This window comes from Lepisosteus platostomus, chromosome 22 (assembly GCF_059453375.1).
Source record: "Lepisosteus platostomus isolate fLepPlt1 chromosome 22, fLepPlt1.hap1, whole genome shotgun sequence".
Classification (NCBI taxonomy): Eukaryota; Metazoa; Chordata; class Actinopteri; order Semionotiformes; family Lepisosteidae; genus Lepisosteus; species Lepisosteus platostomus.
The window spans coordinates 9,960,364-9,975,700 of record NC_142632.1 but is presented as its reverse complement, the minus strand read 5'-3'; the positions used below and the strand labels follow the sequence as shown (position 1 = coordinate 9,975,700).

The following is a 15,337-nucleotide window of genomic DNA, read 5'->3' as shown; positions in this document are numbered from 1 at the left end:
GGGTCCTAACTCCCTACAGTCATTAAAAATCCCAGTGCGCCTCTCGAGGACAAAAACGGAGGTGTTACCCCAGGGTTCTGGCTAAATTATTTCCTGGTTTTTACCAACAATGGCCTCCTAATAATCTCCATCTATGAATTGGCTTCATCACTCTGCTCTCCTCCTCACTGAAAGCTGATGCCCCATCATCCAGGTGGGGGCTACCCCTTACCTGTAAAGCACTTTGACTGGAGTCTACAGAAAAGTGCTATGTAATTGTAAGGAAATATTATCGTTGTTGTATGACAGCCGGGCAGTGCTACTCCTTTGTGACTGGCTGAATGTGCTCTCTCCTCTGAAGCAGCTGTTTGAGGTTTTGGAGTGGGCTGTACGCTGAGGGAGGGGATGGTATTTCTACAGCTGTTTGCAGTCGGATTTACACTGCCTGCGTTGCCCTTTATGTACACCAAAGGAAGAGGTCATGGCTGTTTGAGCTCAGAATTCTGCATATATTTGTGCTGCCAAGCCCTGAATAACACCTAGTAGTTGTGACTGGTTCTTGTGGACCAGAATATCAAACACTGTGTTCTTACAGGAAAGAAGAGCTAAAATCCTTAGAACCTACAGGGGAGAGGGGGAGATTCAGTGTTCTTTCTATGCGCTCTTCACTTGAACAGGGACTCGCAGGGAATTTTCCTTCCTTGTGTTGTGTGGGGTGTGTGAAAATCAAAAGCCTGCCTGTGGGTCAATCGTCTGAACCATACCTTAAACCAAACTGTGCCACAGTCGTCCAGTTGTTTGAAAGCTGCCTATAACAGCACTTCTGAGCCCCAGTTATCACACCTTGATAACTCCTTCAGAGATCATTTGCGTTCAGTTTTTGTATGCTTTAATAATTCATGTTGACATGGGATAGTTGACAGTGTTCGACTCTTCCCAGAGCAGTTAACCTCAATCTATTAGACTGAGGGTCTCCACTCCTCCTGGTGCTGAATGATCACATAAACACTCCTTAATGAGCCTGTTTCTCACCGTTCTAATCATCTGCCTCTCCTCTCCCTGAGGGGTCGCTCTGGTGATGCTCGGGTCCAAAGGGGGAAAAAAAAAAGATGGCCTTTTCCAGTCAATTTCATTTCAGCAATCTCGTTCCGTTTAAAATATCCCTCCGCTATTTTAAAAACTTAAAACCACTAAAGCTTGTTCACGTGAACTCGAGCTGCGTTCCTCTGCAGCTTTTGAGAGAAATGCACGCAGGCAATGTTTCGCTAGTGTAACTGCTTTGATGGGATTGAGGAGCTCCAGAGCCTCCTTTTCCTTAATTTTTTTTTCCGGAGTCCCCAAGCTCCTGTTTTCTGTATGCGGTTTTAGTTTTTAGTTTTTTTTTCTCTTCTTTTTCTTCATTGAGAACCAGGCACTGTGTTTGCAAAACTCCCATTTTCTTTGCTGAGGCATTCCCCTCCTAACATGCCCTGAGCCGATGCTATAAACTGTTTGATGTTTAACTTGCCAGCGGTCTCTGAAGCATTTAGACCTGCTTGGCTTGTGCTTTTAACAGTCCACACAACCCTAGCTGCTGAGGAGCAGTGAGATTGTCTGAGCTTTGTATTAATCCACTGCCTTTCGTCGGCTCACACTGCTGTGCTCAGCACAGGGCATTTCCAGTTGCTTTGTCATCGGTGAATAATAGTGAACTGGCAGGGCTGCCCAGTCCACCTTAGAGAGGGCTCTCAGGCTGTAACTGGGTAATTGGTAGGGGGGGTTCTGAGTGTTGGGGCAGAGTGGGCAGATTTTCCAGTATTTCGGACTGGCACTGTGCCCAGCCTCTTTCTTTACAATGCGACACTACCTTACTCCTCTCTCAGTCTGCTCTGGGTCTGTATTGGACCCAGGTGTAATATTTGAATAAGAGTATAAGAGGTGCTTTCACACACTTGGTGTTCTAAGATTGCCAAACTGAGTCTACATTGTTCAAACCGCTTTTCAACTGTTTGCGTATTATAAACAAAAAAAAAAAACCCTCAGTGCTGCTTTTAGCAAAGAAATGCACACAACTACCGAGAGAGCCGGAGGCCAGCGTATTTCAGTCTCTCTGTTTCAGTCGGCTGCAAGCAGCAATAAAACCCATATTAGGCCCATAAAACTCAGATTGCTTTTCCAAGCACTCGATTATGTTGTCATGTTTGCCCAACCGCGGGCTGCTTGTCGATATCATTTTTCACAGTGCAGGACAACGCTGGGCTGGGAGAGTGCAGCCTGCCTTGGTGACAGGTGGAAATCACAGAGCCCACTGCTGCTTACGGACTGACAGAATGACCAGAAGAGTGTTGGAAATTGTAACTTGGAGAAAACAAATGTAATTCAGGACCTCTTCTTCCTTACCAGTCAGCCGTCTCCCTCGGCACGCAGTAGCATTCAGAGGCTTTCTTATTGCCCTTCTGTTGGGCCCGATACCCTTTATTTCCCCCTTGTCTTCAAGGGCGTACTGGGATCGTGGCTGCTGGAGAGGGGGCGCTGTCCTTTCAGGGAGGGCTGAAATGTGAAGGGTCAGTGCCAGAGGAGTGGAAGCCCTAAGGAGACCCGGTGACGGCGGCAGGTTGGGTTTTTAATCGGATCCTCTGTGTAAATGTACAAGGAGCCAAGCCGCACAGTCGAATGGCTGGTAGGCAAGGGTGAGGGAGCGGATGGGCTGTTGCGATTGCTTGCCGAGACATTATGGTCCTTTACTCAGCACTGCTTCACCCAAGTTCAATGCTGCTTGTGCAAGGTGTGGTCAGTGCAGGCCTGTGGAGCTGACTGTCCTTTCCCCCATTCCCCCTCCACTTTGAGTGGAGTGTCCAGAAAAGCACTATATAAGTGTAAGCAATTATTATTATTATTATTATTATTATTATTATTATTATTATTATTATTATTATTACATCTCCATCACCAGTCAGGGTCTGACCTCTCCCCCCCCCCTCTCTTTCTCTCTCTCTCTCTCCCAGGCACAGTGGAGGCCTGCCTCCTCCACATGCTGAAGCGCCGAGCGGCCGGCTTCCTCCGCAGCGACAAGGTCGCGGCACTGTTCACCAAGATCGGCAAGGTGGACGACACGACGGCGGAGGTGTGCAGGAAGGTGCAGGGGCAGCTGCAGCAGCAGCAGCAGCAGGTGGAGGCCAGCAGGTCAGAGAGATTCGCCCTGACGATCTTAACAAACCGGTAGTGCCGCGTGCACAAGGGAAACCAGACTCCTGCTCTCCATGGTGCCCTGACAGGATCACGTGTCCGATGCACAGTAATCCCTCTGGACCCCCGTTTACAGGCACACTGTGCTGCAGGAGGTGCCATCTTTTCAATCAGAGATGAAACCTGTTCTTAAGAGTAATGCCATTAACCCTGGTGTCTCGGCTAATTTCCACTGAAGCGTCAACAGTCTGATCTTAAAGTTCCCCTTAATTCAGCTGGTGAAGCCATTTCTCAGTGCAGAATGGCTTCCAACCGCCCTGGATGAAGCGAGTCCCTTCCTGTGCATGCAGTACTTTGAAAACCCCATTGGGATGAAAGGCGCTGTACGCGTGCAAGGGGTTACTCATCGCTGTGTCCTCCGTCTTGCTCCCCTTTGCCCCTGCTGCTGTCATGACGTCGGCACGTGCAATCAGACCACCGCTGCCAAAGCGAAAAGATCTGCAGAAAGTGAACCGCCTCTCCATGCAAAGCTGACTGCATGACAAACAGATGGTGGGGTGGTTGGGGGCGCTCCGTCGCCCAGTGGCTGTACAGGGATCGCTGTGTATCGGGCACACGATCCGGTCATGCCATTTACTCCCTGGCAGGGAGCATTTGCTCTGACACTGGGGTTAACCGCCTTGCTCTTGTACAAACTGCCATAAGGATCTCTTAAGGTCCGCAGTGTGGCCCGGGCCATAGACTAAGGCCTTCGTCTGAAAGCACGTTCTGTGTTTCCCTTCTTGTCGTACCAGATGGGAGCCCTGTGCATCAGAGCTGTGCTAAGTGACAGACATGTTGGTACTACACACACCGGCACCACCAGGCCAGAGCCCTGCGCTGCCAGAGAGGAGAGAGCACATTACTCTCTTTCCTTCTTCCTCCTCTGGATCTGCTCCCGACAGGCCGCGCTGAATCCTGCCTCCAGTAATTCGCTTAAGGGGCAACATCTGGGGCTTGTCGTTTTGCTTCTCGCTGGTCTGCTTTCCTTAACTGCAAGACGGAGCGCTTAATTAATGCCATTGTTTAGCAGAATGAACCTGCGTGGTGTGTGTGTGTCTCTCTTTCTCTCCCTCTCAGTGAGGGCTCCATTGCTTGGTTACATGTGTTGCCATGACTACGTAATCATGTCACCCATCCTACGAGCACAGAGTCTCCCTCCCCCCCACCCCCCCCAACCCAGGCTTTTGAAAACGACATCTCGGAGATTAAGGGACTAAACGCATTAAAAATATTATAAAAATAACCAAGTAAAGCAGATCCACAATTGCTCTGGACACATTACTCGGAACCTTGTGAATCAGTCGTGACTGATTCTATTTTATGGTTTGATTCTGTTTAGGGTTTTTTTTTTTCACCACTCTCGAGATCTGAAATGCGATTACGTGGCATGACTTAATTCAGACCTTTGGCCCGGCTCCCATCCCGCATGGGAAACGAGATCTAATTTGCTTGATGGGGTTAGTGTTCAATTGGGTTAGCCGAATGGCACTGGAAGGGACGCGCTTGCTCTCTCCGTGGCCCGACCGGCGCCGAGGCAGCACCTGGAGCTCCCTGGGCCGCCAAACGAACAGGGCTCCGGAACCGGCTCGTGTGTTTTATTATGGCCGTTTCCAATTCAGATGCCTCTGACTTGGACACCATCTGGGAAAAACAGAATATTTGGAGGAAAATAATCAAATAAACTTGGTCGGCTCTGGCTTTTTCTCCTGTGTGGAACGCAAAAAAGCAAACCCCTTCCCCCCACTTAAGTTTTTTTTTTTGCTTAGGATATTGATTGTATTGTAACGCAAAGGGGGTTCAGGCGGGCGCCCTTGCCGCATTATGTTGGCCCCCGCACCGTTGGGGGCTCGAACCCGGGACTCCTGCGTCACTGAACAGGGACCCAGCTCGGTGAGCTAAAGAGAGATCTCTCTACAGCCCAGTAGCTGTAGTCCTACTATCACAGGGAAGGGCGGCGACGTCACCTGCTCTGGTAAGCTAGCTCTTACACAGTACCTGTCGGCCATAAGCGTTACAGTATCAATGTTGTCTCCTCTCCCCGCTGAGATTGTAAGAGATGGGATCATCCTATCCTGCTCGCGGTCCAAGGTGCGGGGGAAAAAGATGGAACTTTCTGCGAACATCTCTGCTTTTTTCCCCCAAGTTCAAAATAATCCTTTCGGCGATTTTCACCTATGTTGGAACTGTGCTTAATGATCTTCTGTAAATCATGCACTCCAAACTTTTCCTGAGAAGCCTGGCTTTTTTGCCATCTTCCTTTTGGCATGACCGAATGCTTTCTGTTGTACAAGAGTGATCCCAAAATGCACTGTCATTTTAGTGGGCCACACAGTTAGACAGCTACTGTGTGCCAGAGCATTACCTTGTAATGAAGCAGCTTCTATTCTATAGTGGACCTGAAACCTGAACACAGCGCCGAGCTGCATGGTTTGAAGTGGTGCTTTCGGTATTGCGCTGCTCCTGTTGCCTGCCTGTGCGCTCTCCGATCATCATCAGCCCCTCCTCCTCCTCCTCTTTTTCCCCGAGGTGTTAAAGGGTTCTGACTACACAAACACGCGCATCTGTCCTGCACGGCTGGGATGATGGGGTGGCGATCAATACAAATATAAATATCTCTCGAAATGAAAACATTTCTCTTCCCGTCTCTGTGTGCCATGTGGAGCCTGAGGCTCACACTGGGCTGATAAATCAGCCCCAGGCTGCGATGGAGATGGATGACAGAGGAGAGGGGGAGCGGGGGAGGGCAGGAAGAGCTCGTTATTGGAGGCCAGCAAGTGATGAACTCTCCTGTCCTGTCAATACTGGACTTGCTGATGGGTGTCTTGACATGCAGTCGTTGGCAGGAACAGGATGTTGATTTCCAGCAACCCATCCTATAATCTCTCACTTTCCTTTCTCCTTTCCAGACAGACTCATGAATCTGTTCCTAATTATATGCTGATTTATTCCACCCTCTGGTCTGACTTGTCCAAGGCCAGAATTTGGTTCCATAGATCTTAGGCACACCTGCTAGATCCTTCTTGAATCTGCAGACGTTGCTGTGTGAACTCCTCTCCTGTGAGGTGACAGTGATGCGCCTGGGTTTGTAGCCACCTCTAAGTGTTGCTTTAAATCATCACTTGCAATGCAATCTTGAGGGAAAAGCGCAAATTAGTCCAGCTGAACCAGTTGTTAGTTAATTAAGACCATAGGTGGTGCAAAAGCCCGGCAAACCCTTTTAAAAGCACCTTTCAGGATGGGAGCTAAGTTCTGGCCCTGTCACTCCCTCCTGACTGGGACTAGTGCTCTTCCTTCGGTCTGGGCAGCTCTCCGGGAGAACTGGGGACTTGAAGCCTCAAAGAGCATTTGTTTGATTAGAAGACTCTTTAAAGGTAACAGAGGAGCAGAGTCTCAGTAATGCACTTCATTTTAGGACAGCTCTTGGTTTAGTTATTTCTTCACACATAAGGCAGGTTCTACAGGTTGCCCTTTCAGAGGGGTGGCTTCTGTTTCTCACTGTGCTTGGGAGACAGGCCTTGGCCGAGACAGGACATGAGCTTTGGGGAAACTGGAGGATTGTGTCTGGCGGCAGTCCTCGTGGTCACAGTGACACCTAGTGGCAGGATTGATTCATGCAGGCCTGCTGGGCATGCCTGCTGTATTCACCATGGTCCTCTTCCCCCAGGAGGGCGCAGTCCAGCAGCCCGGAGACCCTGAAGAGGCAGAGCTCAACGGCAGGCCGGCCCCCACAGCCCCTCAGCCCCCAGGCAATCAAACACATCTGGGTGCGGACGGCGCTCTTCGAGAAGGTGCTGGACAAGATCGTGCAGTACATTGTGGACAACTGCAGGTGCGCCGTTTTAGTTTCAGCTTGCATCCAGAAACCGCTTATTCCTGGAAGGGGTTGCTGCCACATGGGGTCTGTCCCAAAGAATAATGCACAGTGCACCCTAGATAGGATACCAGTCCGTCACGGGGCACGCACACACACACACACAAACACCAGAGCCACCAGTCAACCTGGCCAGCATGTCACTGGAAGGTGAGAGGAAACCAGAGCAACTGGCAAAGAAACCTCACAAACTCAGAGATAACATGCAGACTCCACAGAGTCTGTGCTCCAGTCCAGAACACCACCCAGGACCCAAGAGCACCACACCACCACGCCATGCAATTTTCAGCTATGAGTAATTTAATTCAGTTTGAAAATCTTGTGCTCTTTGCTAACTCGCTGCACTGTACTGTGTGCTGCAGCACTTAGAGTTGCAATCTAAAAACTTTCTGCATTCCACTGACTCTAATTACCCTTCCCACAACACCCCTCTGTATTGGTCCTGTGCATGCTGTATGTTTTAATAATTACAAACCAAATTCCTGTAGGCATTGTATCTCATGCAAACCGTGAATGCCTCTTATTGAAACCAGCTCTTTCGTGGGTCTTAATCACTGTCACGCCTTCTCCACTTGTTGACTTGCTGTGTAATTTAATTTCTTCTTTCGAGAGCTTGTCTTTGGGGGCGACCTGTGCTTGCTGTTAATGCTTCAGATTAAAATAGGATCTCTTTGCGGTCTGTCTCTGCAGTAAGTACTATGAGAAGGAGGCTCTGATGCATGATGCAGTCTTTGGGCCCATTCTTGCTGCTTTACTTGGTAAGTGGGAGGGGCTCTGTCAGTACGGGGTGGGGGGGGGGGGCTAAATGCATGAGGGTGGCCTTATGATGTATGTATAGCTGGGGTTAACTGATGTATGGGTGGGCAGGCCTCCTTTTTGGCCATGGAAGCCAGGATTCAGCTAGGTGCCACTGTGTGAAGCTGTAGCCTGCAAAGATCGACCCCAGATTTGAACTGCTGTCACAGTCTCCGCTCCCAAACAAATGCCAGACCCAACTAGCCCAGGAGCCCATCCTCTGTCCTTGGGGAATCTGAAAGCTTTTGAAAGACCTGGAAGGGCGTTCGGCATCCCAGTATCATCATGCACTTTGAGACCTTATTATTTGCTTGTTTGACTGGAGCGTTCATCCTAAGTGACTTTAGCATCCCCAGGTGGGTATTTTACTAAAGCAGTCTGAGTAGAGTATATTGCTCAAGCATGCAGCAGCACTGCCCCACCTGAACCCCACCCCCCCAATTCCTGTCCTGGTTACAGTTTAAAAGCTTTAACCACTGTTCCACATGTTCCACTTGCCTCTTCTAGCTTGTAACAGACATCAATCACTTTGAACCAGATCACAGCACCATTTGAATGTGCGGACTGATGTGGGGTGAGTGAGGTTGTTGCCTGTCAGTCAGCGAAGCTAAGGGGACAGTTTGATTATGCTAGAGATTGAATTGGGGTTTTTTGGCCTTAATCTGGGGTCTCGTTGATAAACTGTGACCTGGGTGCTACATGGGTGTGTTGGTTAGAGAGATCTAACAGCCCGTATTTTTTGGCCTCGTTTATTTACTGACCGAGACGTTGCTTGCTCTCGGGGCGGTAGTAGCTAAGCTGTCACGTTTTTTTTTTCCCCAACTGCCTCATGTCTGCAATGTCTTGGTGGAGGCCCTGCTGAGAGAACTTGCCGGGAGGTGCAGATGGAAACCAGCAGACTCATAAAGTGTTTATTATCAGGCCTGGTGTCTAGCTGTCGTGCCCTGTTGCCTATGACTGTGTGAAATACAGAATTTAATAGGTGAGGTGGGCAATGTGATTTTGAAATTCATGAGCCTAACGCTGTGTTGTTTAGGGGCATAATTGGACAGGAGCACCGCCACAGTGAATCTTTTTCATGGGCGGCAGGGGTCTTAAGATGCTCTGCTGTTTAAGCCCCACATCCAATATGTGATGCAGCATCTTGCGTCTTGCAAGGCGCTTGGAGTCCTCAGACAATCCGCTGACGCTTTGTTCCAGAGCAGAGAAGGCTGAGTGCTGCCCTAACGAGATTCATGCGCATCGGAGCCGCTGTGTTTAAGCCCCACTTATCAGTCTTCCTTAATCCTGTAACTGTATTGATGTGAGAGTCGGAAGAAAGCCTTTCACCTGCCTGTGATTCACGGTCTAATCGCCTTCTGGCTGCTCGGGGGGCTTGGCAGTTCTCAGGCTCTTCGCCCCAGCCTGCACTGTGCTCCTGACAGACAGTCCTGCATCCTGGGACCCTGTTCTCTGGGCCTGAAGCTGGCTGTGCAGGACAGCTCGCACGGCTCTTAGCTCAGAATAACTTCCAGCTACGTTTTCAGTGCATTCCAGGCATGTGTGATAATTCGCTGTATTTTTACTTTTACAATTGCCTTTCTTTGCTCTGCGGAGGGAATCACCCAGAGCTGGAATGAAAGCTGTGCCTTACCTTCCTTTCTTGTCCCCCAGTGGGTCCCTGTGCTCTGGAGTACACCAAACTGAAGACCTCGGATCACTTCTGGACCGACCCCTCGGCCAACGAACTGGTCCAGCGGCACCGGATCCACGGAGCGCACAGCCGCCCGGACTCCTCTCCGGGCCGCCGGCCCACCCTGGGGGTGAGAGCGCCCACACATGTCGGAGGTGTAGGGGGGAGGATGTGGGGACCAGTGGGTGCTAAATACTACGCCTGCCCTAGGCCTGAGCTAGTCTGAAATCCATTTCCAGTTTCCATTTGTCCAGATCTTCATCAGTATTAGGCTTTAGGCTATGTAAGCATTTTCCTGTTATTTAATTCTAGCACATGAATTTAAGTTGTAAAAAAGGCTTTTGTACAGATAGTAGTACAGAGGAATTCATTCGTGATGGAAACGCGTCTTAAAGTAATTTTTGCTGGAATGATAACCTAAGCTGGAGGAACCTGTCGCTTCTTTGATGAAAAGGAGTAATAAAGCACACTGGGTAAAACAAATATTTATTCATAATTACAATAATACACTAACCTAAGCTGGAGGAGAACAAATCATGCAAAAGCCTCATCAGCCAAGGGGACTGCTGGGGTACCCCTCGGCCCTAGCTTGTGTCGGGGTCCTGACGAGAGACGTTGTTTTCTTTCTCGGCATCCACCTCTGTTGATCCGCGGGGGAGCAGGTCCGGAAGCGTCAGTCCAGCGGCAGCATGTCGGAGGATAAATTTGCCGCGTCCGCGCGGGAATACGTGGAGTCCCTGCACCAGAACTCGCGCACCCACCTGCTCTATGGCAAGAACAACGTGCTGGTGCAACCGGTGAGCTCAGTCAGGAAGCATTTAGGTCCTTCATTAGCTTAAGCAACACTTAAGCAACGCTAAGGCCCTGAATCCCAGTTTCTGTTTGTGGTGTCATATGTTGGGTCAGGGCTTATGCATTGCTTATGACATAAAACAAGTATAAAAGGAAGTATAGAACGCCCTGTTTATAACGTAGTAGCCCATCCCATGTTCACCCCCCACAGCAGTGTTCGTGCTTATTTTTATAGTGAGTGTGAGTGCAGCTCAGCCCCAGGTCCCGAGGGGGTGATGTCACCTTCTGTAATGGGCTCTTTCAGCCACAGACTAGCCCATTACACAGGCTTGACCCCAGGCAATTGGAATTGGGCTGTTTGTTCTGAGATCTGAGACCTGACCACTGCTCTCCACTGCCTGAATGCCTCCATTCCCCCCCCAAACAGGACAGCTTGCCGTGCCCGGACTGTACTCGCATGTAACTATTTCAGTGGGCGTTGATTGAGCTCTCGATGTTATTTCTTTCTTCTAGCAGAGAGATGCACACAGCACCACTCTGCCCTCTTTCTCTCCTGGTGCCTAGGAGACAATAATAATAATAATAATAAACTTTATTTTATATAGCGCCTTTAAAGGTGGCTTCTCAAAGCGCTTTACAGGATGACAATAACAATAAATAAGAAGACTACAACAATAAATAAGAAAATTTCACAAGACAGGACACAATTATAATTACAACAATACAACAATAACAATAGAGGAGACCGTGGAAGATGGTATTAAGAAGAGCAGAGGGGTGAAGAATGGAACCAGTTAAGTAAAGGCTTTTCTGAAAAGGAGGGTTTTGAGTCTGGATTTGAAGGAGTTTAGAGAAGGTGACTCTCTAATATCCTTGGGCAAAGAGTTCCAGAGCTTGGGGGCATAGCAGGAGAAGGCCCTGTCGCCCATACAATGTAGACGGGCTTGGGGGACAGTAAGGAGGGCAGAATTTGAAGAGCGGAGGTTGCGAGGTGGGGAGTAGGGCGATAAAAGTTCAGACAGGTATTGAGGTGCCAAGCCATGTAAAGCACTGCCATGTAAAGCACAAGCCATGTAAAGCACAAGCACTCAAACTGTCCCTCACCTGAGTCTGTCTCTGTCCCGCCCAGAAAGAAGACATGGAGGTCCTGCGTGGTTACCTGTCACTGCACCAGGCTGCAGAGAACCTCACTCTGAAGTGGACGCCCAACCAGCTAATCAATGGGACCCTGGGAGACTGTGATCTGGAGAAGAGGTACGGTACCTTCACGAGCATGGCCTTTACTGAACAGCCTTACTGAACGCCTTGTGTTCACTGGTTTCCACTCTGTGCGGACGTGCTCTTGACATGCTATACTTTCTGGACTGGAGGCTGTTGGCCTCGTTATTGAGATGAAAACTTCGTGACCCCAAGCTTCTCTCCCTGACTGTGTGTCTCATGGAGAGCAAGCTGGGGTATGCGAAAATAAATTCCTAATGCAAGAAATTGCATATGGCTAAAAAAGTGATCTTATCTGATCTTAAAGAGACCAGACAACCTAATAGCCCCTTCCAGTAGGCATACCGATACGTTGACTATTCTAGTTACAAAGCTTGATTATAATTCTGTAATCTTGGCTTAACTTTGTTACTTTGTTACTTAGTTTATTCTTTGTACTAAATGGATGTATTTGTTCTGTTAATGGTTAGAGGGTGGAAGCCCATTACGGGCTGTGCAGAGGGCAGTGTGTCCAGTGCACACTTCCTGTTGGACATGGAAACTAAAGGGTAGCACTACGAACCCAGCTTGATCAGAGACCTTGGCCTGTGTTTTGCCGTGGAAACGTTCTTGCCTCTGATCCAAGTGTTCTTCTTCTGACAGTATTTACTGGGACTATGCCCTGACTGTGCCTTTGCGACAGATTGTCTGCATCCACTGCCATCAACGACGTAAGTAGCCCAGACCATCAGGACAGCTTGTCTTTCTTCACCAGCCCATAATCCGTTTTCCCCTCATCGCAGGAAGCTCACTCCTGTGCTGCTCCCTGTGTTTTACAGGGACAGATGCCTTATATTTATTGTTGATTTGGGAACTGTGCTCAGTAGACGCTGGTTAATTTTTCCCCATCAGATTGAATCGGGAGGGGGCAGGTAACCTGCACACAGAGCTTTGCACACACCTCCTCAGTTAAATCCTGTCTTATTCACGCTGAGCTGAAACAAAAGAGCCAAATGACTGTCCGCTCGCATCCCTGACATCACCCACATCGGTTGAAAATTAAAAGCCCCCTCTCCCTCTGCCCCAGCTGACTGTGGCGGGACCCTGGTGTTGGTGAGCCAGGATGGAATCCAGCGCCCCCCCCTGCACTTCCCCCCCGGGGGGCACCTCCTGGCTTTCCTCTCCTGCCTGGAGAGCGGCCTGCTTCCCCGTGGGCAGCTGGAGCCCCCCCTGTGGTCCCAGCGAGGCAAGGTAAGGGCAGCTCGGCTGCGATCGCAGGCACAGCGTGGGCGTGTGAACACCACCCACACGGGCACCCCAGAGCTGATCGGATTTCAGAGCAGCTCCACGCCGGAGGCGTAAGGTGGGGTGGGAAACGCAGAAAGGATTTAAAAGCCTAGTATCGCTCATTCTGCTTTGCATCACTTTAATGCTGCCTCCTGCCCCCACTGTGGTGTTTCTTGTCGTGCTCTTGTAGGCTGATGAAAGTTCATCACAAGGTGTAAGATGTTCTTTTGGAAGAGACGGGGAGAATCCTTTGGCTTTCCTGAAACTCTTAGATCAAGTACGTTTGTGTCGTCCCATGGTGAAGGATCAGTAACGCTGAAGAGGATCTGTTCCGGTGAGGAGATCGTGACATCTGGAGCGGCTTCAGAAAGCACTCACGTTTGCCTTGGTGCTGCAAATGATTGGAAGTCAGGGTAGCAGGGAAGCAGCTGGGGCCTCTGAGAGTTGCTCTTAGTCATTAGGCTAATTACCCAGGCAAGAAAGCCATGCGGATGAAAATTGCCTCAATTTTAAAAACGTTGCCTTATGTTATCAGCTCCGCTTGGCAAATCAGAGACAAATACAAACTGTCACTGCAGTTTAATTAGCTTTCCCTGGCTCGAACACTCTCTGCGTTACACTCGTGTCTGTTCTCTCCCTCTCAGTCCTGTTCCATCAGTTCGTCTTCTCTGTTTCACGTTGGCCCACAGTTTTGCTTGGTTTCGAGGGGATTAATAAAAATGATGCCAGCAGCCATGTCACCCTGCAACTCGCAGCTGGCAGCCCACTGAAGCTCAGTAGGTGTGAGCCTGGTCAGTACCTGGAGGGGAGACCTCCAGGTACTGACCAGGGGCCAGCAGGGGCCGGTCTCTGTGGGTCCTAATCCCCCAGTATAGTGACGGGGACACTATACTGTAAACAGGCGCCGTCCTTCGGATGAGACGAAAAACCTGACTCTCTGTGGTCATTAAAAATCCCAGGGCGTTTCTCGAAAAGAGTAGGGGTGTAACCCTGGCATCCTGGCCCAATTTCTCCCTGGCCTTTACCAATCATGGCCTCCTAATAATCCCCATCTCTGAACTGGCTGAACTGGCACACTGAGAGCTGGTGTGTGAGCGTACTGGTGCACTATGGCTGCTGTCTCGTCATCCAGATGGGGCTGCACACTGGTGGTGGTGGAGGGGATGTAAAGAGCTTTGAGTGGAGAGTCCAGAAAGGCACTATATAAGTGTACGCTATTATTATGCTTATATTTATATTTATTATTATTATTATTAGAATGATTTGTGAAAGCCCTCGAAGAGGCTGATGAATCACAGCTCTGTTTAGCTGCACGCGGAGAAACTGGCAGCAGCAGTTGACTGTTTGTTGACTGACAGTTCAGATGTAGCAGAGCAGTGTGTGGCTGTGTTGTGCAGGGATGCCAAGTCTCCAGGGATGGTGCCTGTCATCTTATAAACCACTGAGTTCGTGAACTACGACAGAACTGATCAGTGGATTAGACAGGTTGGGTTTTGACAAAAGCTACAGTAGGCTGTTAAAAATTGAGCCGCGATGTCAGAATCACAGTGCTTTTTTATGTTCTTAGATCAGGCTGTGTTGAACAATATATTTGCAGTTGTCTATGCTAAAAGGTCCTCATTCTCTGTGTTAAAGGAGGAGAAAATGTTCTCTTGAACTTATGTCTGGAAAATATTTTTTTGTTGTGGAGACAGGTACTGTCCTGTTAAAGAGAAAATCTCAATTTATTGGGTTTGTACATGTTGCACATGTGCCTGTTGCAGTTTTCAATTAGAATTATCATAGAATGTTGTCTGTCTTTTATGTAGCACCTTTAAAAGTGGGTTCTCAAAGCGGTTTACAGAACAACAACAAAAAATACACATTGAGAGGAGATAATAGATGGGGGTGTGGAATGCAGTAGGACAGCCAAGGGGCACACAGAACCAGTTTTATAAAAACCCTGCTAGAAAAGGTTTTCAGTCTAGATTTAAAGGAGCTGTGGGAAGGTGACTCTCCGATATCTTTAGGGATAGAGTTTCAGAGCTTTGGAGTGCAACAGGAGAAGGCTCTGTCACCCACAGAGTGAATATTAACTCAGACAGGTATGAGATGCCAAGCCATGCAGAGCCTTGTAGGTGAGCAACAGGATTGAAATCGACGCAAAAACTGACAGGAAGCCAGTGCAAGGACTCCAGGACAGGAGTAATGTGAATACTTGTACTAGACCTGGTCAGGAATCTGGCTGCCAAATTCTGAACATACTATAGCTTGATCAATGTAGATTTAAATACCCCTGTGAGCAGGGCGTTACAGTAGTCGAAACAAGAAAAAGCAAACATTGACCAGTTTTTCCGCAACATTTAGTGACAACATAGCATGTAGTCTGCTGATATTTCTGAGGTGGAAGGATTATGTTTTGACAATATGTTGCACGTGTGGGTCAGGCGTCAAGCCTGGATCAAATATTACTCCCAAATTCTTCAATTTTGATTGAAACTCCAGTACAATACCTTCCACAGATAGGGCTATGGTTATAATTGATGGGGTGTGCTAAG

The 15,337-nt window shown here is 48.9% G+C and overlaps 1 protein-coding gene across 2 annotated transcripts in view; it reads left to right on the top strand.

Annotated features, from left to right (window-relative positions):
- sgsm2 (small G protein signaling modulator 2) overlaps positions 1-15,337 on the top strand; it is a 65,736-nt gene that overhangs the window by 30,543 nt on the left and 19,856 nt on the right. For both annotated transcript variants that reach the window (XM_088616488.1, XM_088616487.1), the window contains exons 3-10: positions 2,964-3,141; positions 6,851-7,015; positions 7,748-7,815; positions 9,506-9,654; positions 10,187-10,321; positions 11,446-11,570; positions 12,177-12,244; positions 12,601-12,764. In XM_088616488.1, the coding sequence (XP_088472614.1) occupies positions 2,964-3,141; positions 6,851-7,015; positions 7,748-7,815; positions 9,506-9,654; positions 10,187-10,321; positions 11,446-11,570; positions 12,177-12,244; positions 12,601-12,764 (1,052 nt within the window). The remainder of the gene's footprint in view (positions 1-2,963; positions 3,142-6,850; positions 7,016-7,747; positions 7,816-9,505; positions 9,655-10,186; positions 10,322-11,445; positions 11,571-12,176; positions 12,245-12,600; positions 12,765-15,337) is intronic.